General features: G+C 39.4%; 2 protein-coding genes across 2 annotated transcripts in view; both read left to right on the top strand.

Moving 5' to 3' along the window:
- The window catches only part of LOC106535281 (ephrin type-A receptor 7), a gene marked incomplete at its 5' end in the record, with an annotated part of 15,403 nt that extends 14,336 nt beyond the window's left edge, over positions 1-1,067 (top strand). The window contains 1 exon segment of the mRNA XM_014032255.1: positions 998-1,067. Within this exon segment, the coding sequence (XP_013887709.1) occupies positions 998-1,001 (4 nt within the window).
- A 7,842-nt stretch (positions 1,068-8,909) lies between these two features.
- LOC106535279 (glycogen synthase kinase-3 beta) overlaps positions 8,910-22,213 on the top strand; it is a gene marked incomplete at its 3' end in the record, with an annotated part of 29,754 nt that continues 16,450 nt past the window's right edge. Inside the window, 1 exon segment of the mRNA XM_014032254.1 lies at positions 8,910-9,989. Coding sequence (XP_013887708.1) covers positions 9,902-9,989 — 88 coding nt within the window.

The raw sequence follows: 22,213 nt of genomic DNA, 5'->3' as shown, positions 1-22,213 counted from the left end.
GTGTGTGTGTGTGTGTGTGTGTGTGTGTGTGTGTGTGTTTGTGTGTGTGTGTGTGTTAATGTGATCTGGTCTGCTATCTGGAGAGGTTCTGGTGAATACAGAGTCGGAGCATCAGCTGATGTGCACGGTCTTTGTCTCGGACACATTTGATTGGACAAAGCTGTCAGTGACAGAGTGGCTGTAGGTCAGAACGTTTGAGAACGTTCTTCAATCCTTCCTGCTTTTCAGACAGCGAGGGGTTAAATACATGACTGGAGTGATTCATGTGGTCCATCAAGTGTCACTGAGGTCAACAGGTGTTGTTGTTTCAGTAATGACTGGACTTTGACTCTTCACTATTTAGTTTCTTTAAACTGTTGTTTGGATTTTTAGTTTCTGTGTTTTTTACAGAACTTGAAAAGAAAACAGCTGCAGCTTTAAGGTTCCTCTGCCTGAGCATTTTAAATCCCATTATTGTTTGTCCCAGTTTTACTCTGTGTGTGTGTGTGTGTGTGTGTGTGTGTGTGTGTGTGTGTGTGTGTGATACAGAACATTTCCTGCAAGGTTCTGTGAACTAATGGAAGCATAAAGCTTTTGGGTTTGTCGGCACAGAGTTTAGAAGGTAGAAAAAAACAAACAAAATAAAGATGAAAATATTTGAAAAAGAAGAAAAAGGAGCTGTTTGCAGGGTGAGTTCTGCTGGTCCAGTCCTCCTGAAACAAACTSCAGATCAAAGAGCTGTAATGTTCAGTAAATCACACAGACAGGAAGTGTTTGTTAAAGCTGGAAGCTTCAGRGAGCAGAGAATAACACTTCTTTATGTTAACAAGCTCCTCTACTTGGATTTATTTGGACTCTAATGGGACCAGAGTCTGTTTGTGCTGCCTCAGACTTTTATCTTGTGTTTCTTTGTTCAGACGGGTGTGTGTTTGTGTTTGTGTAGTCAGTATTGGGTTGTGCCCTACAGGCAGCAATGAGTTRTTTCATGGAGGATTTCTCTTTTTGTGTTTGACTCCAGTTAAAATCCCAACAAGAAGGACYTACATCGACCCGGAGACCTGTGAGGACCTGCTGCAGGCTGTGCACGCCTTCGCCAAGGAGCTGGACAACCAGAGCATCAAGATCGACAGAGTGCTGCACACAGGTAGTTAGAGTGTTACACAGGTATTTAGAGTGGTACACACAGGTATTTAGAGTGCTGCACACAGGTATTTAGAGTGTTGCACACAGGTATTTAGAGTGGTACACAGGTATTTAGAGTGGTACAGAGGTATTTAGAGTGGTACACAGGTATTTAGAGTGGTACACAGGTATTTAGAGTGGTACACACAGGTATTTAGAGTGGTACACAGGTATTTAGAGTGGTACACAGGTATTTAGAGTGGTACACACAGGTATTTAGAGTGGTACACAGGTATTTAGAGTGGTACNCAACTGAAACTGAGTTCTTTGTTTGTGCTCGACTAGCAAACATCCCCCACACTATTCATTCAACCAAGATGGCCACTTTGATGATGTGGCAATACTGATTTGCTACACCACCATTTTGTTTGTTTCCAAGGAAAAATTGCAGTGAAACAACTTTATTCAATTTTATTTCACTCAGCATTGCAGATAGGCTATTTACTTTGGTGCAGTTTATATCCACAAACCATTTGGCCTACTGCCTGCCTGTCCATCTGAATTTCAGATTTTCAAAATGTAAAGGCACATTGGTATAAAGTCAAACATGTCCTTTATTGTATCAAATTGTACTGAGTTGCAACTGAAAGTGAATTGTTTGTTTGTGCTTGACTAGCAAACATCCTCCACACTATTCATTCAACCAAGATGGCCACTTTGATGATGTGGCAATACTGATTTGCTACACCACCATTTTGTTTGTTTCCAAGAAAAAATTGCAGTGAAACAACTTTATTCAATTTTATTTCACTCAGCATTGCAGATAGGCTATTTACTTTGGTGCAGTTTATWATATAAGTTATCCACAAACCATTTGGCCTACTGCCTGCCTGTCCATCTGAATTTCAGATTTTCAAAATGTAAAGGCACATTGGTATAAAGTCAAACATGTCCTTTWTTGTATCAAATTGTACTGAGTTGCAACTGAAACTGAGTTCTTTGTTTGTGCTTGACTAGCAAACATCCCCCACACTATTCATTCAACCAAGATGGCCACTTTGATTCTGTAATGTGCTGTAAATGGCCTCATATACATACCAATGGACGCAAAAATGCTAATTCAAACTGTCATTTGACAGTTCCATGGGAACTATAGGTAATGTTGGTCAAATGACAGGGATTTGGGAGTTCTGAAGCATTTCGTCTCTCCTCCAAGAGACTTCTTCAGTCTGAGGGGTTTGAGGTAAACCTTTTAAGCACTGGTGGACAAACGAACATCAATGCTGTGTGTTCACATGCAAAGGAGGACCATCAGCCTRACAATGGATCAGTAGTGCCCTGATCATCACCTATTATTCATAGAGSATCGTGTGCACCAACCACCTGACTATTGGGGCCCTGATTATCACCTATTGTCCACAGGGTGCTGAGTTAAACTTGCAGTAACAGCATTGTAAGAGGGGGACAAGAGACCTCCACCTCTGTTTAACGATGGATGTTTTTTCTTTACAAAAATGGCTTCCTTTACTCCTCTCTCAAACCAACGTTCCTCTCTATCAAGGATGAGAACATCTTCATCTCTGAAAGAGTGACCGCTGGCCKGTAAATGAGTGAAAACTGCAGAATCCTGGCCTGTAGATAAGTGTAAACTGCAGAGTCCTGGCCTGATGATGTAGCTCTGCTTGGGTTGGGCAATGTTGGCAAAAAAAATAATCACGATTAATTGTGGTATTTAGTCGATAGCGATTTATTTGACAATTAATCCCCTGGAGTCCCTGTACACGTCCTAGTCACATGACCAATTTAGTGGGAAAATTTGCTCTTCATAATATGTTCCAAATTGTGTTAAAATTACAGACTTCAGGCTATAAATCAAATTCTAAACTGTGTTGATAGTTAAATAAATTACACAACTTTTTAAAAATGTTTATCATATTTGAAGCGGAGAGGAGCACCGTGCGGACTGTCTGGAGAAATCTTCAGTCAGTCTGCCAGCTGGCATTAATTGTATTAATCGTCAAGTGCCAAAAAATAACCGATTAATGTTTTTCTGACGATTAATTGCACACGATATGATTATGCCCAACACTAAGCTCTACTGTGTTGGTCCATTCTTTTGAACTGTGGCTGTTTTGTTTCCCCAATGTATGACTGATCACAGTCCTCTTAGCACTTAACAGAAAACACAACATTACTTTGTTTGTGCTGGGGGACTGGATTTTTGGTGTGAACCAATCTTTGCCATAATGTGTTTTGGGGTTAGAAAGCCATCTGAAACTCCCGCAACATACGTAATGACCACTGGTCTGGGTCTGGGTTTGGGGTCTTCATTTTCACCTCACCTGGTTGTTGGCTAGAGTCCTGTTTGGGTTTCTTGTCTGCTTTCAGAAAAGCGCAGTTAGGATAACGGCACTGCTCCAGGGCCTGTCTTGTGTGTGACTTCTCCTTCTCCCTGGCTCCTGTGTTTGTGGGAACACTGTCTGCTCTGTGAGTCCTGATAACTCCTAACTGGTGTTCCAGTGGGTGAAGGGAGTCAAACCGCAAATACTGGTCTGTGTGGGTGGGTTTATGATACACGTCAGTTTCCAGCCGTCCTCCATCAGAGACTGAGAACACCTTGACCATCCCGGTGCCACCCTTGCAAAAATGTTTAACTCYGACCCTGACTATAAGTATAACTTTATATCCTTAAATGCATATTCAGCTCATGTGTATAAAGTTGATACATGCAATTAAGTCTCCTCTATTCAAGTGAGATTTTTTGCCCAGTTTGAGATCCTGATTTGAACACAAACACCATAAAAAACAACTAGATTTCTTGTGATGTTAGCATTTAGTAGCCCTGAGCATGGCATTTCTGCTGTCACTTTTATTTGTTTAAAACTACATGAACCTTGACTCTTATTAAGATACTCTGACGAACACAATATGGCTGAACTATGTGGCATACCTAGGTTTTTATGAATTTGTTTTTTTAAATAAAACTGTTTTTAATTAAATAAGCTATACTCTGTGTTAAATTATATTTGAAGAATCATAAGCTTAAAGAAACGTTTGACTGACTAAATAAACCAAGCTAGTTGTGCAGTTGTTAGTTTTATATACATATCGCCCTCTACTGGCTGTAGGGGAGTACTCATTTTTTGACATCTTAACATAAAATAATAGCCAATTTGAGCTTAAATTGCACAAAAATATATATTTTTTTCATTTCAAAAATTATAATTCATACCAGCTACTATATACTGAGATATAACTCATTTCAGGAAAAGATTGTAATTATTTTGCCTTACTTCTGCAACTGATTCAAATATTCTCTTTGCTATCCTTTCAATTTCCTCTTTCCTGACTCTCCATCACTTTGACTCTCATTCAGTATAATCTCTCTTTCTTCACATTTTTCTTTTATTCTTAAGGGAAAATATGTTTTTATTGGGGGAGATGTTGCTATTGAGGGGAAAAAAAGGTTACTTCTATTCTGCTGCCTGTTTTTTTTTTCAAACGCTGAGCTCCATTCTGCATGTGAAGCATTGAAGGACAGCCTCGGAGAAATTCTTGTTGTTTTTTTTAACCAGGAAGTCCCATTGAGATTAAAAACCCCTTTTTCAAGAGAGATCTATTGATGTGAAGCACAACAAAGTATAAATAAATCTTGCCAAAAAAACCTGCCTCACACTAATCACTGTGAGGAAGGGTAGACCTCTTGTTAAGGTAAGAGACTTTCACTCTGCTTGACGATTAATACATTTAGGTGAGAGACGCGTTTAGTGAATTACAATAGGTAGCGTTTATTTTTATAATCAACTGCATTAAGACATATGTAAAAAAAACTAACACTTGCAGGTCCTGAAATGTGGTAAATGCAAACTAAAAGTTACTACTCAGACCTACAGTAAATGTCCAAGCTGATGATACTTCTTCTTTCAGCTGTTCCCTCTTTAGAGATCTCAACAGCAAGTCAACGCTCTGCATCCTCTGTCCTCATTTCAACTATCCATGTTGTCTCCAWATGTCTCCTCTTTGATTTTATCCTGGTAGCTGCATCTCTAACATCCTACCAACACACCCACTTTCTCTCCTCTGGACATGCCTAAACCRTCTCGCTCTGCTCTCTCTAACTTTATCTCCCAGACGTTCAACCTGYGCTGTACCTCTGATGATCTCCTAGTCCATATCACTCCCAACAACAACCTCCTCTTCACATCTGCTGACAGAGAAAACAGAAAGTTTTTGGTGGTGGTTGAAGGAAACCATTCATGTCAAACATGAAAAAAACAACTGAGCAGAGGAGGAGTTTCAGGTTTCARCTACAATACATCAACATATTTGATTCCTATTCAGTTTCACCCCTTCATGCATGTGAAAACATTTCTCCTGTGAGTCAGGTAAACAAAAAAGCCTRAATAATCTCCATTTKGAAGAGCAAGTWRTTCMGGTWAATTTTCATGTGAATTTTATCACTRATGCATGAAAGCCTGGAACCCCACACTACTCCAGACATTTTGAATTGAGAAACCTTCCTCGATGAGAAGCAAAATCTCTTCAGCTTCAGAATARAGGTTCAGTTGTTTTGATTTTTAACCTTTTTTTATTCATCTCAACCTTTTCTAGGTCTGTCCCCCCTCCTTTTTTTGTCAGAGCCACTGTCTCCAAACCATACAACATAGGTGGTCAAATAGGCGTCATTTGGACAAACTTGCAAGTTTTTATCAATCTATCTATTGTCTTTTACCCACAACTTCCTTCAGGGTCATGGGGGTCACTGGTGCCCATATCCAGCAGTCACTATACGCGAGGGGCAGGGTACATCCTGGACATGTTGCAAGTCCATTACAGGACCACACAAAGACAAATAACCATTCACTATTTTGAATGAATGAATGAATGAATGAATGAATGAATGAATGAATGAATGAATGAATGAATGAATGAATGAATGAATGAATGAATGAATGAATGGTTTTATTTGGTCCCATTAAAGAACACTTCACACAAAAACAAACAAAACTTTAACCCTATATGACCAAGCAGGTAGAGGTAGAAGCCATTGGCTTGTTTTGCCTCACCTTACAATTCATTATGGATTCCCAAAAACAAAATACACACAAAAATAGAAATAAAAAAATAACACACACATATACTTCAACTACATCCTGGTTATTTGCAAGTCATTAATACAATTTTTTATCAACAATATTATTATTATTGTCCGTAAATACAAAAAAATATGCAATATGTTAATATGTTACCACCACCCATCATCCCAACTGACTACTATAAACCATAACTCATAATTAATTTACTTTTTAACTTCTTTTTGAAACTTAAAAGAGAGTCACTAAACTTAATTTCGTCACTTACCGGTAAATCATTTCACAATTTAACACCCAGTACTGAAACACATCTGTATTTGATATTGTTCTTACTTTAAGTACTTCAAAAATAAAGAACCCCTTAAATTATAATTATTTTCCTGTAACTCAAAAAAATSTTTGAATACCATCAGGAAGACTATTTATTCTTACTCGATATAGTAACTCAAGTGTTCTTAAATACACTATATCACTGAATTTTAAAGCAGAAGACTTTAAGAATAGTGGGTTTGTCGAATAAAAAAACAGCATTACTGTTTTTTTGAAGTTTAACTATTGAATCTATATTGGTTTTATGAGCATTACCCCAAACCTCTACACAATAGGACATATATGGCACAAGTGAAAAATAAAGTGTATGCAGACAACTTCTATTTAACAATTCTTTGGTTTTAAAAATAATTGCAACCGATTTTGATATTTTTTCCTGATAAATGACTTCCATTAATGATAATTCCCAAGAATTTTGTTTCAGGCACTCCTTCAATTTCAAGTCCACGTAAATTTAATTTTATATTATGTCTAACCCTAACTCCACTGAACACCATAAGTTAATCCATAACATTAATCATTCATCTCATTAACCATTTCCTGYACATTTTCAATTATTTTATTTTCTTTGTTCATTAAATAAGTTGGAAACGCTTTCTTATTCTGTCATGTCGTTTAATAAATTCCAAGTTGCCTTAATATTATGTTTATACTTCAGCAGCAACTGAATATAATATTTTTTTGCTATCTTGTAATACTTGTCAATCTATTTTTCTATATTTTTAAATTGTTCTTCTTTCTCCTTTGTGCTGTGTTTCATAAATTCCCTATAAAATATATTTTTCTTTTTACAGGCTTTCTCCAGTCCCTTTGTTAACCAAGGTTTCCCTCTTTTAGAATTTACCATATACTGTTTTAGCGGACAGTGTTTATTATATAAACTCAGAAATGCATCCAAAAAATGCATTGAAGCATTGGTATCATTTACATAAACTCCCTGCCAGTCATGAATCAAAAGATCTGTCTTAAGAGCAGTGATTGCCTCGGGTATTTTTATTCTCACCAATTTACTAGACTGTTTTATGGGTCTTGATTTATCTCTTATTAATTTTAACACAGTAAAAACAGGTAGGTGATCACTTATGTCAGTCACTAGTAGTCCACTATTGGTTTATCCCTCCATATCATTTATAAAGATATTATTATTGTTGAAGAATCTTTTGTTATTCTACTAGGTTTTATTATTACTGGATAAAAACTTAAACTTAACATAATATTCAGAAATTCTGCAATATTGGAATGATCATTAGATTTCAACAAATCTATATTAAAATCACCACAAACAAAAACATACCTTTGGACTCACACCTAAGGGACAATTTAGAGTTACCACTTAGCCTAACATTTATGTTTTTGGTCTGCTGGAGGAAACAAGAGTACCCGGAGAAAATCCATGCCTGCATAGAGAGAATGGTAAATGGACTGGACTTATAAAGCGCTTTATCAAGTCCCTTCACTTACATTCACCCATGCACACACACACATTCACACACTGATGATGGCAAACTACATTGTAGCCACAGCCGCCCTGGGGCACACTGACAGAGGCGGGGCTGCCATACACAGGTGCCACCGGACCCTCTGACCACCATCAGTAGGCAAGGCGGGTGAAGTGTCTTGCCCAAGGACACAACGACTGAAAAGGGTGAACATGCAAACTCTACCCAGGAAGGAGCTAGATTCAATCCTGCAACCTTAGCTGAGAGGCAACAGCTCTACCAACTTAACACATTTGTTATGGCAAAAGTGTTTGACACTGGATTCCCTTCCTGATGTTACCCTCACCATTTACCCAGGCTTGGRAGCAGCATGAGACCAGATGCACTAGCTTGTGCTAGTAGCTACAACAGAAGGTGAAATAATATGCACGTAAGAATACAAATTACCAACTGTGCAACAAAAACCCAAAATAGTAGCATTGTAACCATATGTTTAATTTGAGTGGTTACATAAAAAACAACACAATTCCTAGACTTAAATTACTAGATCTAGACCCAAAGTGTTGAAAAATAGGTCAAATTTACACTATGTAAGATTGTGGAGAAGGATGTGAAGCAAAGCTGTTAAATGAGCAATACTGATTTATGGCAAAGCATTTATTACAATTATTAAGCAATATGACACAAATTAACAGGATGCACCAGAAGGCACATATCCTGGGGAAAAAAAAACGTCTCCATGAAAGGTAAAGGGGTAGGCTTTTGTGACTAACATAGCAACAGTGCTGCATGACCACCGGCGCTCTGTGACAGCTGGGGCACAGACATATTCAACTGACAGCTGGATCCTGGAGCTCCATTGGTCGGAAAAAACATCAATCTTGCGTGAAGCTCCGCCTCTTGTCCCCGTCATGGCACGGGGAAAAAGCCTTTGAAGTCGTGAGGGCGGCGCTGAGCAAATTATGCCATGTGGTGCTCAAGACGTGCGCTCTCATTGGACGACAGGCGCACCGGTGAACGCCCATTTCTGAAGGATACGATCTCTGATTGGTTCAATCCACCACCCCAGATGTAGCGTAAATGCGCTCACGGTTTTTCTATTCTCTATCACGAGTTACGTCAGMAGCGTGAACTTTATTCCTCGACGGCGGTGCGACTTCTGTAACCCTATACAAAAACTGCGTACGTATTATGCGCAGCGACAAAGACTGCTAGCCCGAAACCTGTGGGGAAGGAATAAAAAGAAAGACGGTCGCTCGGTCGGTATCGTCGCGCTCTGTACCTTAAGACCGTTATTTTCTGAGAAGCTCGCCGCCCCAGGGCCTCGGTACAGACGCCGAAATTTGACGACGGCGAGACGGGATTTGGCGTTAGCGTAAACTTGGCTAATTCGTTAAAGGAGACCGTGGCGCCAGGCAGTTTTTCCGTCGGACGGTCTGTAGGCTCGGGTATAGCGAGGGAGCCGCCATGGCAGTCGGATCATTGAGCCTCCACATCGGGATATGAAGAGGAGCTGCATGTGTCCTGAATCGACGAGAAAACAGCACATTTACATGAGATTAACACCCGAACTATTCAATTCTTATATTTGTGGAGTTCACACAGGCACAATTCGCATTCGGCTTTGAACAGAGGGGGCCACGGGGAGAGGCCAGATTCATGACTATTTTAGTCGGAGACGTGTCTTCTGAGGCCCGTTGAAAGAAAACCTGGAGTTTCAGGAGGAAATGATGCTTTGATTGACCCATCGGTGAGAAAGAAGAAAGGGCACTTTTGTAGGTGACATAAAAAGTGGGATAATAATATAAGGGAGTCTCTTAAAGTTCCCGAGAATCAGCGATATTAACATACTGACATCCTTTTTGGATGAGAAGCTTTGGCGAATCGATCAGCYGTGCCGTTTAGCAAGTCGCAGTGAATCAACGGGATTGGATCATCATGTCGGGTCGGCCCAGGACCACATCTTTCGCCGAGAGCTGCAAACCAGTGCCGCAGCCATCTGCTTTCGGCAGCATGAAAGTCAGCCGTGAGTACGCCTCTAGTTCTCTTATTTCCCACCCCCTGCTGCATGCACCAGACCCGATGTGGGCTAGCGCCTCTTTTAACCCAGCTGGAGAATGTGTCAAGCTAGCTGTGGTGCCAGGGGCTGTGTCACAGAGTCATTGGATCGTGGCGCTCCAGTTCCCCGGGCCGGTGTGGTCAGACAGGGAGGGAGGGAGGCAGGCCGCGCCGGAGCAGGGCAGGGCCGTGCCTGGCCACGGGGAGAGGGGTGGGGAAGAAAAGGGAGGAGGTGGTGGTGGTGGGGGGTATGTTGGCACCTGACCTGATCAAAACCCCATGCCTTCTTCTATTACTGCAGAATGTGGTCTAATTATTGTGTAACTGACTTTAGATTGGATCTCAAAGCGGCATTGCCACCCAATCACATGCTTAGCAAGAGTTAAAGCTACAGCGCCGGGCTGTTACGCAAGCGTCAAAAGCGGAAGGTGCGCCCCGTCGCTGTCTCGGTCCTGGATGTCGGGATTATTAGTCATGTCGGACGACCTGACCCAGGGTATCCTGTTTTGTGAAGGCATGGTGGACTCGTAGATAGAGCCACACAACCAATGCTCGGCCTGTAAGCTGAGCAGTGTTTCTCCATCATCGCTCTGATCTAATTTGGGGTCCCTGCTTCAGTCTCCACTGTCTGCTCTGCGTCCTGTTTCCAATTTAAAACTGGTGTACTATATTACACGCTATATATTGGTCTTTTTTTAAATTTAGGTTAGGCAATTGTGAAATAAGTTATTTTTTAACCCAAAACGAATGCAGGATTGGAGAGGTGTTTTATTATTCACATGCACAATGAGATTAAAAAAAAGAATAAAATAACATTTTTAAAGACCAACACTGTTTTGACATATTTTCAAAGCTCTTTCCTTTGCATGCCATCTTTATTTTACTAAATGGTATAAAATGCGAAACGCTATTTTATGTCATTAATTTTTATGTTCACTATAAAGGTGAGAATGGATATGTATGTGTGTGTGTGAGGGGGTAAATGATTAAAAACAGGTTATTCAGGTGACTATTATTGGGACTCTGCTGGATCTGATTGTGCCTGGTATGAATTTTGTATTAACGCTTTACCATGTAGACTTTATTAATAACCATCTTCTCTGAAATGATTAGACAAACAGGTTATAGAAGAACTAGGGCTGGGCGATAAATCGATTTAATCCATTAATTCAAGTTTGCCATTTGTAAAGATTTAATTTGGAGAAAATCGAGATTTTTTTTTCCCACTAGTGCACTCTTTGGGGCTTCTGTAGTTCAGAGGTCACCCCACCTGTCCCTTAAGATGTTTGGTACACGACATGACAAGATGGCAGCTAGCAAAGAGGATCTACTTCCCTAAAAAAGTCATTGTTTCTTCAGTTTTCTGGAACTGGTTAGGTTTTGCAACCTCGGACTTGGAGCAACGAACACCTCACTGTAAAATCTGTTTGAAGGCTCTTGATACAAAAAGCAGGAGTACAAAAAAAACCTGTTTCAACACCTGAAACAGAGGCACTCYKTTAMRTGRGAAGCRAAATCGATTAAAATTGAAAATCGAATTTGGAGTGAAAAAAATTGGAGATTTCTTTTTTGGGCCATATCGTCCAGCCCTAAGAAGAACTGATGTGTCAGGAAGAACTGACACATCAGTTGATTCGTTTTGGATAAATAACTAGTTTCCCTTTAATCTTTACCTTTTTGTGATCGTGGGTCGAGTTGTCTCTGCAGACTTCAGTAAGCAGTGAGAAAACTGGGCCAGTTTACTGTGTGCCTGGCAAATAGTTTTGCACAAAATTGGTAATGTGCAATACTATTGTTTAATTTAATATTACTTAATACACCTGCATTTTACTTCCTCAGCTCCTCTTCACTTTATCTTTTATCGTACATAAAGTCAACCAATCTGAGTCCAAGTAAGATCTGGGCCACGATTCACCATTTGATGATCCTGCTGTAGCATTTGGTAAATAGTTAGACGTRCCACAGGTAGGGTTGTGTGATATTGGCACATAAGTTATTCACGATTAATTGTAGTATKTAGCTGATAACGATTAATGAATGACAATTAATCCCCTGGAGTTCATGGACTTCCTCATATTCTAGTCACATGACCARTTTAAATCACTCTAGTGGGAAAGATTTGCTCTCCGTAAAAATATGTTCCGAATTGTGTCAAAAGTACAAACTTCAGGCTATACGTCAATATTTAAATTGCGTTTAATTGTGTATTAAATTGCAGACTGACTGGGGAAATCTCCAGTCAGTCTGCCTGGTGGCATTAATCGTCAAGTACCAAAAAATAAAATAAAATAAAAATAATATATATAAAAAAATTTGAATAAAGTTTTTTTTGACAGTTAATTGCACACAATACGATTTTGCCCAACCCTAGTCACAGGTTGCAGCAACTACGATCAGTTTATCTTTTTATTGACTAATAGTGTCCGACATGAAATAGATGCATCCAATTTAGATGACACATTTTATTTCAATACAATGTTAGACCGAAATAATTTTTGAACTGTATTACTGAAATACTCTCATCGTCAAGTGAGTATTGACTCGATACTGGAAACATCCACAGCAGCTGCACCCTTGTTTCACCTTTCACTCATTTTGGTTTGTGTGAGTGGGAAAAAATGAGTCGGCTAAAGAATGCTGMAGGTGCTTTAGGGCTTTGACGTGATCAAGATGCATGTTAAGGCTGAGGCTTTCTCCAGGGCCTTGGCTCCGGAAATTACTTAATGGACAATGACACACACCAAGAAGAAGATGCACCATTGAATCAAACTCAGGACTTGCCATGCATCGTATATATAGTGGATTTTCTTTTAAGTAATAATCTGACAGGCATAAGCTCTGAAGTTAGTCAGAACTACAGGGTTTTGGTTAAGCACACAATTCTTAAATTTTATCAACCTGCATTATTTTAAGATACTAATTTGGTAAGTCATTGTGTATGAACTGATAAAAATATATTTACCATTGCCTAATTAACCAAATGTTAAATGTTTTAATATTGCAAGCAGGTAATGTTCCAGGTTAGTGCTCCACAGGTTTTCTGAACAAAACCTAATAATGCAACGAGCTACGAAAACTATATTTTACTAATGAGGTGGTGCTGTTTATTTATTGAAATTATTTTCTAGTGTCCAACATACATGTTGAACAAAAAGGAAAACATGAAATTTGAAAGTTTGACCTGCAACATTGGCTGTGTCCAAATTCAGAGGCTGGGCCCTTCGAAGGACCCGGCCTACCCTGTTTAGGTGGGCCGGGTCCTTGGTAGACCACACGAAGGCCAGAAAAAAGTGGCTGTGAATTTGGACAGTCTTGCCCCCCATCCTTACCCCGGTGTACATCATGTTGCCTATCAACCCGGACAATGCTAAATAGAAGCAAAATTAGATCAAATTTAGAATATCAATTGGCTATATTAATATCACCAAACAACAAAATTAACTTAAAGGCAATATTTGAAAAACAAAGGGACCCGCTGTAGGTGCATGTTTATTACGCTATACCAGCTCGTTTTATTTTTGACAAAAATATTTAAAAACATACAAATAATAAAGGCATTAACACAAGGACTTGAAACTTTAAATTTTTATACCGCCAGATTTTTAGTAAAAACGGTGGGCCAAGAAGAATCCATTGGACCAGTGTTTCAAATCGGGGCAAAAGGACACATTTATTGGCCCCCCATTAAATGGTTTTGGATGCTCTAAATACTGAAAACCAGTGTTTTTTATGATATGCCCATTGCACCGGCTGTTAATATCGCAATGATGATAAATTTGTGATATACAGTACAGCCCTTGTACTCAATCTAAAACTTTGTTTTTCTTCTTCTGGAAATATATTTTTGACACAGAATCAGTTTGAATACATGCAAGCTCCTCATTATAGTTGAGATATGCAAGTCCTCTATGGTAGAAGTGTAGAAGTACAGCTTGTGAGTTTCTTCTAATAACATGTCAGCATTTGCAAAATAAGACTCGATGTCTTCTCAAAGTAAGTAGCATCTGTGTGTGTAAAGCCACTAGGTTGTTAAATCTGCAGTGTGTGGTAGCTCCTGACATTTTTCTAATTTTGTACACCAGTTTGTGCACAATAATTCAGGACTGTGTGTGCATGTTGTCAATATAATGATTGTCTTTGTGCGGTTGCTGTTTTAGTCAAAAATGCATTAGTTTTTTGTTTGTTCAGAATTGTTAATGCAAAGCTATTGTGGTGAACTAATTATTGTGAAGTGTTTTCATTTTTTTCATTTTTGTTTTTTTTAGTCACAAACATTTGGCCTTATTTGTCTTTTGTTCTGTGAAGCACATTGTAGCAGTGTGTTGTGTGACGACTAACTGTCCCTATGAAACATGGTGCACACTTAGCACCAGTCTGTCACGTGATTTAAAGTATTGAATCAAAGACTTTTAAAATCAAATGAAGTTACGGTTTTTGATTAACTGTTTCAGGCACGGTTTCTAGAAACAAAATCATACAAAAGAAAGAAAGAGCTTTATAGCTTTACATAAGCACTGTACCTTTTGAAAGGATCTAGACAGGACCAAAATCTGTATGTTAATGCTGCGTTCACACTGAACGCGATTTCAGCTTCAAAATCGCAGCYAACGCTGAAGTTGGTCGCTCGTGCACTTTGAGGTCAGACACAGGTCAGCTCTTGAAGCGCTGCAATGCCATTGAATCCTCTGTCGGGCTCTGTTTAATGTCGGACGAGGAAGTGGCTTTGCTTTATTTACAGAGAGCAAGAGCATGTCACGTTCATCAGATAATTAATTCATAATTAATTCACCAGATAATTCAGAGTAGAGGCTCACAGCTCGCTTTCAGGACTATTTTTCCAGTCTGATGAGTCGCTGCCACGCATTGGTGCGGATATCTCCTGTCAGGACACCGACTGCAGGCWCTCGATTTCAGCTAAAGAGCTCCKCTCCRTCTGTTTCAGGTTAGTGGACATCATTCAGTAAACTGTCCCGTTGGGAAATCTGTCACTACGTCACACAGTGGAGTCTCTCTGATTGGTTGACGTGGCTCGTCGAGCTGCAAAAGTTCAGATTTTCTAACTTCAGCGATTTGCGCCTCAGTGCGTCGAACGCTCAGATCGTTCAAATCGTTCAAATCGCGCTGCTCTAATCGCGCTTGAGGCGCCGCAGCACTTCCCGACGTTGCTTGAAGCGCGTCCACCATAGACTTTGCATGTAAACCTGAGGCTCCTGATGCTGAAATCGCGCTCGGTGTGAACGCACCATAAGGCAATGTTTCCTAATTGGGAAGCAGGGGCCTGGTTTATAGGAGCTGCCATGTTGTATTTTTGGACCTCAAGTCTGAATGAGAGATGTGGAGCTTTAAATCCTGCCTACTCCCCTACACACGATGATGTTACATGACCTTTTAAACATGATATAGGTAATTACTACTTAATAAGTAAGAAATATTAAGGTATGAATATACAGTGGGGTGTATTGCATGTTTTAAATAAAATTTTCTATTTTATTTATTTATTTTTACCAGAGGTAATATTCTGTTCACCAACATAGAGGCTTCAACTTCTAGGAATATACAGTCTTTGAACAGGACTGTGTGCATTTTAACTTCACTTAATTGATTGGCGAGCTTGCAAACTCTGGAAAAGTGAGTGAAACGTGTGTCAGGATCAGCTGAATCTTTCAGATGACATCAGGCCAGGAGATGCCCATTCTGATGAAAGTTGCTGCTTATTTTAACACTTTTCCTGCAGATGGTTGAGGATTTTCTTGTAAAAAGTGTAACTTTGCCCAAATGCTAGACGCTGGTTTTCACACAGACATCATTAAACACAATATAAAATGTGTTGTTGACGCAACACTGCCCTATACATGGCACTCTTTTTTTTTTCCCTGTTGTGAGAATGCATCTCCAGTGGAAAATCTTCTACTGGTAAGAGCACAAATGAATGGCATCTGTGGATAAATACCAGAGCTAATTTACTTTATAAGGTGCTTGGATACTTCTAGCACAACTTTTTTTTTGCCATACTTTCTTGACTTTGGCTTTTACTGTGACCACCTCTAGCATCCACATACGTTATGGTTGCATTCCTTTTGCTCGTGTGTGGGTACTTTAGCTCATGATCGTAAGCAGCTGTGTGTGTGAACGTGGAGAGAATGTTATTACCTCCTCCTATATAGCAGATGGAAAAGGACACATGTGTACATACATTCACATTATCACTTTCAGGTTTTTTTTTTTTTTTGGGGGGGGGGGGGGGGGTAGTAGCAGCTGGCTAAGAACAATGAGAGGCTTATTTAGCATTTCAAAGCTGCATCTCTCTCCCCTTTCCCCACTTCTCTTTTCTGTCCCACTCCCACGTTTTACAAGTGATGATGGGAACAAAATGAACTAGTTATACTCTGATTCTAATTGAAACAGCAGGATAAGTAGAAAACCCACCAGAATTGCTGAAGATGTAAAAAGAAAGCTTTGGTTTGGGGGGGAGAGACTGATAAGAGGCTGATCAGCCTCAGACTGTTGGGTGTATTCAGTGTTGTGGTACAAATGACATTCCTTGGGAGGCTGCACGCCACTTTTCAATCTAACATCTATGCACTCACATCATATGTTGTCAAATAATCCGTCTACATTTCAGAGGTGCTTGGAAATGTTTGCTTTGTGTGAGCGTTGACATTCTTGTAACTGGATGTTCCAGTAATGTGGTGTATTCTCTCCTAAGCCATACACCATTGGGACATGATTGCCTGCACACATTAGCACAGTGTGCTTGTGTGTCTGCTGTCTGAGCAAGACAGGATGTTGCTAATGTGGCACTTGGAAACTTAAAGGTTTGAAAGATGACGTATGTCAGTGAGGCAGGTTTCAAATCTGCGTGGGAAAACAAAGCAGTAACTCTTTACTGATAATGTGGCCTTGAGCAAAACTCCCTACTCCCTAAAATGCTTCAGTGACTGGTGAGTCAGGCTATAATCACACTGAACCTCTTCAAGGTGCACGTTTGGCCATGTTTTCAGGTCTATGTAAGAAAAGTAGATATGACTGTAAATTGGAAATTGATAGACAACTACAGCTTTTCAAAGTCATTGCTTAAGACAGTCATGTTATAACTATTATTCACAGACTTTCAAAATATATGAAAACACAGCAAAACATTTTTAGAAAAGAAAGCTGTAGGCTCTGTCTCAGAACACTTCAAGGCAGAAGTTCGACGCTTTCTTGCCACCTTGATGCGATTTTTGAATGAACGGAGGGAGTGGGGTTGAACTGATGTGCTTTTGTGCCACAAATAAAGTAATAAAAGAGACAAAGTAAGCCAGCTCTGCTTCTCAATGTTGTGAAGGAGTGATGACATTTGACCTATGCAATCACATCATAAGTGTTTAAAAAAAGCAATTATTGTACATGTATCACACATTGTATGTGATTATCATTTAGTAGGTCTGTCAGGATAAAATTTTACTGAATGATAAATTCTCAGAAATTATTGTGATAAACAATACAATTGTTTGGATACCATTTTAAAGGGCTTATATTATGTGTTTCTCAGGTGTGTGGCTAAATTCTTTACTAAAATAAAGTAACTATTGTCACCTTCAGTTATTCTGAAAATGATGTTTGTATTACATCTCCCTGTCATCCTCTTATACACACACATCCCCTTTTGTTCAGAAAGCTATCATTCTTAAAGTGGTTTGCACAAATATATCTTTTTTTGTCATAGGGTTACATCATAAATTAAATCAAACCATTTCTTAAGAACCATGTCATCCTTGGCATCCAAAAATACATTTCCTCAAAGGCATTTTTTAATTTGAAAAGGACTGAGAAATAGTATTACGAGCTCAGCAGTCACACGGTTTCACYAGGTATTTGATTGCTAACTGTTGCTACTGAGTCGAGGTGATATGGAAGCTCAGCTTGGAGACACTGCCCAGTGGAGGAGCTGCACCTAAAAAGCTGTTCTAGGGCCAACCAGGTAGGTAGGTATCTCAACAACAGTCTGTAGGACTGCCCTACAGGCCTGGATTAGATGTCAACACTCAATCCGCTGGAGGGAGCTGACGGACTGTAGACAGGCACGGGAACTGATTAGTGGCCCAAATCTAAGGTTTGGGAAAGCTCTCATTGTGCTGACAAGGGAGTACATTGGTTGGAGTCCTAACTGGGCACAATGTGCTCAACTGCCACAAAATAGTGATGGGACTCCATGACAATGGTCTGTGTGATGCCTGTGGCATTGAATTATAACACTCTTTGCACTACTTAGGCCACTGCCTGGTTCTGAGTAGTCAAAGGAAAAGAGTTCTTGGGGACCCCTTTATGGATCTCGAGAAGCTCAGAACACTGAGTGTTTGTAACCTTGTGCCCTTCATCTGAGGGATGAGAAGGTTCGAATAAAGACCAGTGTGCATGTTTTGATGAGGGAATAGTTATAACATGAAATAAAGCTCAAAAAAGTTGATTTTTACATGATACTGCCCCTTTAAACTAACATAACACACACGCTTAAGAAGCTTATGAATGTTTATGAAATGTGTGTACCTAAAAAAGTTACGTACGGACCTGAACTTGAAATTGGGAAAACAATACAACAGCAGCTAACAAAGCAGTAAAATTGCTTCCCACCTCCTCTATCCAAGCCGGCACAGTTAATTCTTTGTCTCTTCCTAATGCCTCCCATGGAAGTTTACAAAATTTACGTAGTGTAAAAACATGTTTAAAATAACTCTCAGTGAACCCAAGGTGCAGCACGGTGTCTTGAGTGTGCCGGCTGAAAGAAAGCACCCGAAAACCAACGATGCTCCTCTAGCTAAACGCCTGTTCGTGGGGCTCTCTACAGAGGTCACAAGACCATGCACCTGGTAAATACCAAGAGTTCACTCCTCCCTATGCTAAGGAGAAGAAAAGAGAGACAGATAAAACTTCCTGTGTAACTGACTTCTTTCCTATCGTGACAGGCCTAACTCAGTACATACATGTTCAGGTTAGGGTGTATTCACATCATTGTTTGTAGCGTAATGTTAGCATTAGCAACACTGGAAGGCTGATGTTAGTCCACCCACCACTAACGTGACAGCTACAGTTCGTACTAAATCGGCACCAAAACGCCCACTGCTACCAGCAACTACGTCCCGTTTCCAGGTTAGTGGTGAAGTCCAAAAAGGCACGTTTTCTGTACTTGGTTCAGTTTGAAGCCAGTCTGTATTCACACCAGAAGCGAACTGCACCAGAGTTCGTTTGGAAGCGGACCGAGACCACCTCAAAAATGGGTCTCAGATCAACTGATTGATCTGCACCAACGTTTGCATGAATGTATTCACATCTGCATAAAAGGTTCAGACCAAAGGGCAAAAYAAACTATGGTCCACTTAAAGTGGAACAAATGTGTCAGGTGTGAATACACCCTTAATTTCAATTCATTTGTTCCCATAGTTTAGTAGTACACAACAGTTTTGTGGACGAATTATCTGTAGTACAACAACATGAATAGTAGGGATTTTTTTTCTTTTTTCTTTTAGCTTGGCAGCTAAATTGGCAGCTGTTTAACTGCCTTTGTTTTCTACTATAAACTATTTGTACAGCAGACATGCTGACGTGATCCTGCCACAACTCTTTAAGGAAGTGTAGGATGACCATCAGGGATGAGACATACTTTATTTAAAAAAATGTTTTGTTTTAGGGTTTCTAAAACACAATTTTCACGTGGACTCTGTAAAAATCCAAAACCTTTTATCTGTTCCTGTTTGGTTGACCCCTAAAGGTCCAAGTTTTTATGGTAAATCACACTAAGCCTCACTTGCATCTTTTTTGCTTTCCAGCTTGCTTGTCTTCATAGTTTGTACATTCCAGTTAGTACCAATTCCAGTTGTGGCCTAAGACAACCCAGTGATTTTAATTGAGTATTGATGCTTCTTCCGGTTTTTATTTTTTATTTTTTTTATTATGTGACACTACAAGCCTTTTCACAAAAAGATTTTATCAATATCTCTTTAAAAATAGGGGAATATCATAATTTATTAAAACGGAATATCTCTTATTCTAGGGCAAGTCTGATAAAAATGGTTCCCATAATACAGATAATTTATTAGAATAAAAAATATGCTTGCTTGAAAATAAGGGAGAATTTATTTTACAGGATAAGTGAAGCTGAACTTTTATTTGTTTCTTTTGTTCAGCATTTCTCAGCAGTATAAATTGAAGAGCAGTCTGTGTAAAAATTCATATTAAAAATTACTTGATACATTTTCTGATTAGTATGCCACTGAGGTGTATGATCAGTCCCTCCTAAATGTGACATAAAATGAGGAGAAAAGAACAATCCATTTGAAATGTAATCAGATTGGTCATCATCTAATCACACCAGCATGTGTTCTCACCAGGAGCTGTGTGGTAGTCTAGGTTTGTGAGAGTGTCTACACATTTGTCCTCACATTTTGAGGAAATGCAGAAGTGACACAGAAATGGCCGTGCTGGAATAGATAGGCAGTTTTCTCTTTATTTATGCACAGATGCACTTAAGAAAGAAGCCTTTTTGTTTTCTCTCTATTTCCTCATACTTTGACAATAAACACCAAGTTAGTGGTTTTAAATCCTGACTGGTTTACAAAGCAGTGAATGGAACAGTGAACATACATCTGAACAAGGAAATTCATAATGTGAAAATGTGTTTTTGTGTTTGGCCATTGAACTAACTTTTCTTATTTGAGAGTCTTTCCATGCAGGCCCTATTTGTGTCAAAAATCAATACCCCTTTTGGAAAATGACTCCTGCCAGTCAGTGAGAATGGAAATTGATGAAACTCTTAAACCTCCAAAGTGTCTGTTGCAGTCAAAATGTTTATTATTTTAGTTTAAAACTGAACGCATTCTTTTTAAATTAGATCTGGTTGGCCTGAACTATTGCCTAGAAAAGTGATCACAGGTGTTCATAACCACTGTCCATATTGCACACTGAGCTGACACACATGTTGGCTGTTATTATTTCAGAAACTTGCCTAAATTTAGAAGTCTTTTGAATTAGTTGGGCATCTCTGCTGGAGTTTGTGTGTGATGATACTGTAGAAACATCTTCAAAGGGAAGATGATTAAGAGAAGATTACAGGGGTTAGTATTATGCGTGGGAATTTTGGGGTTAAACTCCAGAGTTTTAATGATTACAGGTGAAAAGCAGCACGTACTGTTTACGAAACACATGTGGATGCTTGTCCTTTTAACTGCCTGTTATTGTGGACTTTAGACCTTGACTTGACTGCAGAGAGTTGAAGTAAAAGGCAGTGAGAGGSAGATACAGACAAGCCACTACTTCCTCTTTAAATTTAGATCAATCCAGAGCCATGATTTGCTTCCTTGTAGAGCCTTGTTCACCTTCTCAGAAAAAGAAAAGWTTGGCATGTACTGTACTTGATCAATATCAATATAAATGGACTGACTAAACTTGAATATATACACTGTCCAGTCAAAAAATATGGATTTAACTAAGCAGATATTAAAAGACTCCCATTGGACAGTGTATAGAATAGTGGTAATAGAAATTACTTTATTTTGAACTTTTTTATTTATCCATCTCAATCTCAATTTTCTGCTGCTTGTCCATAGTCCGGTCACAGAGGCAACAAGTTCAAGAGAGAATCCCTGGCATCAGTCTCCCCAATGACACTTTCCAGCTCGTCCTGGGGGACCTTGAGGCATTCCCATGCCAGAGAGGACACCTAATCCCTCCAGCGAGTCCTGGGTCTTTCCCGGGGGCCTCCTATCAAATTTTTGATTTCTTTCAGAAAACCATCTACATTAAAAACATGCTCTTACAAGAGCAAATTATCTGCTTAGGAGTGGTGAATTCACTCTCTGGGAAAAGATTAAACATTTGATCATCCGGTCACGGGTCAAGACGTTTAAGCTTATAATTGGCCAGTTCTGGTCACAGTTTTGATCTCTGCTCTTCAAGTACTAGTTTTCCCCAGAATATCTTTTTTAGCAGCTGTCCCACTTTGTGCTCTATGTTGCAAAAGATTTTGTAAAAGTGTCCTAACATACAGTGGTTTGCAAAAGTATTCATACCCCTTGAACTTTTCCATATTTTGTCACATTACAACCACAAACATAAATATATTTCACTGGAATTTAATGTGAAAGACCAACACAAAGTGGTATACAATTGTGAAGTGGAAGCAAAATTATTCAGCCCCCCTGAGTCAATACTTTGTGG

Source organism: Austrofundulus limnaeus, unplaced genomic scaffold, assembly GCF_001266775.1.
Source record: "Austrofundulus limnaeus strain Quisiro unplaced genomic scaffold, Austrofundulus_limnaeus-1.0 Scaffold1404, whole genome shotgun sequence".
NCBI classification, from domain to species: Eukaryota; Metazoa; Chordata; class Actinopteri; order Cyprinodontiformes; family Rivulidae; genus Austrofundulus; species Austrofundulus limnaeus.
The sequence above is the reverse complement of the archived record's forward strand: the minus strand, read 5'-3'. Positions and strand labels throughout refer to the sequence as shown.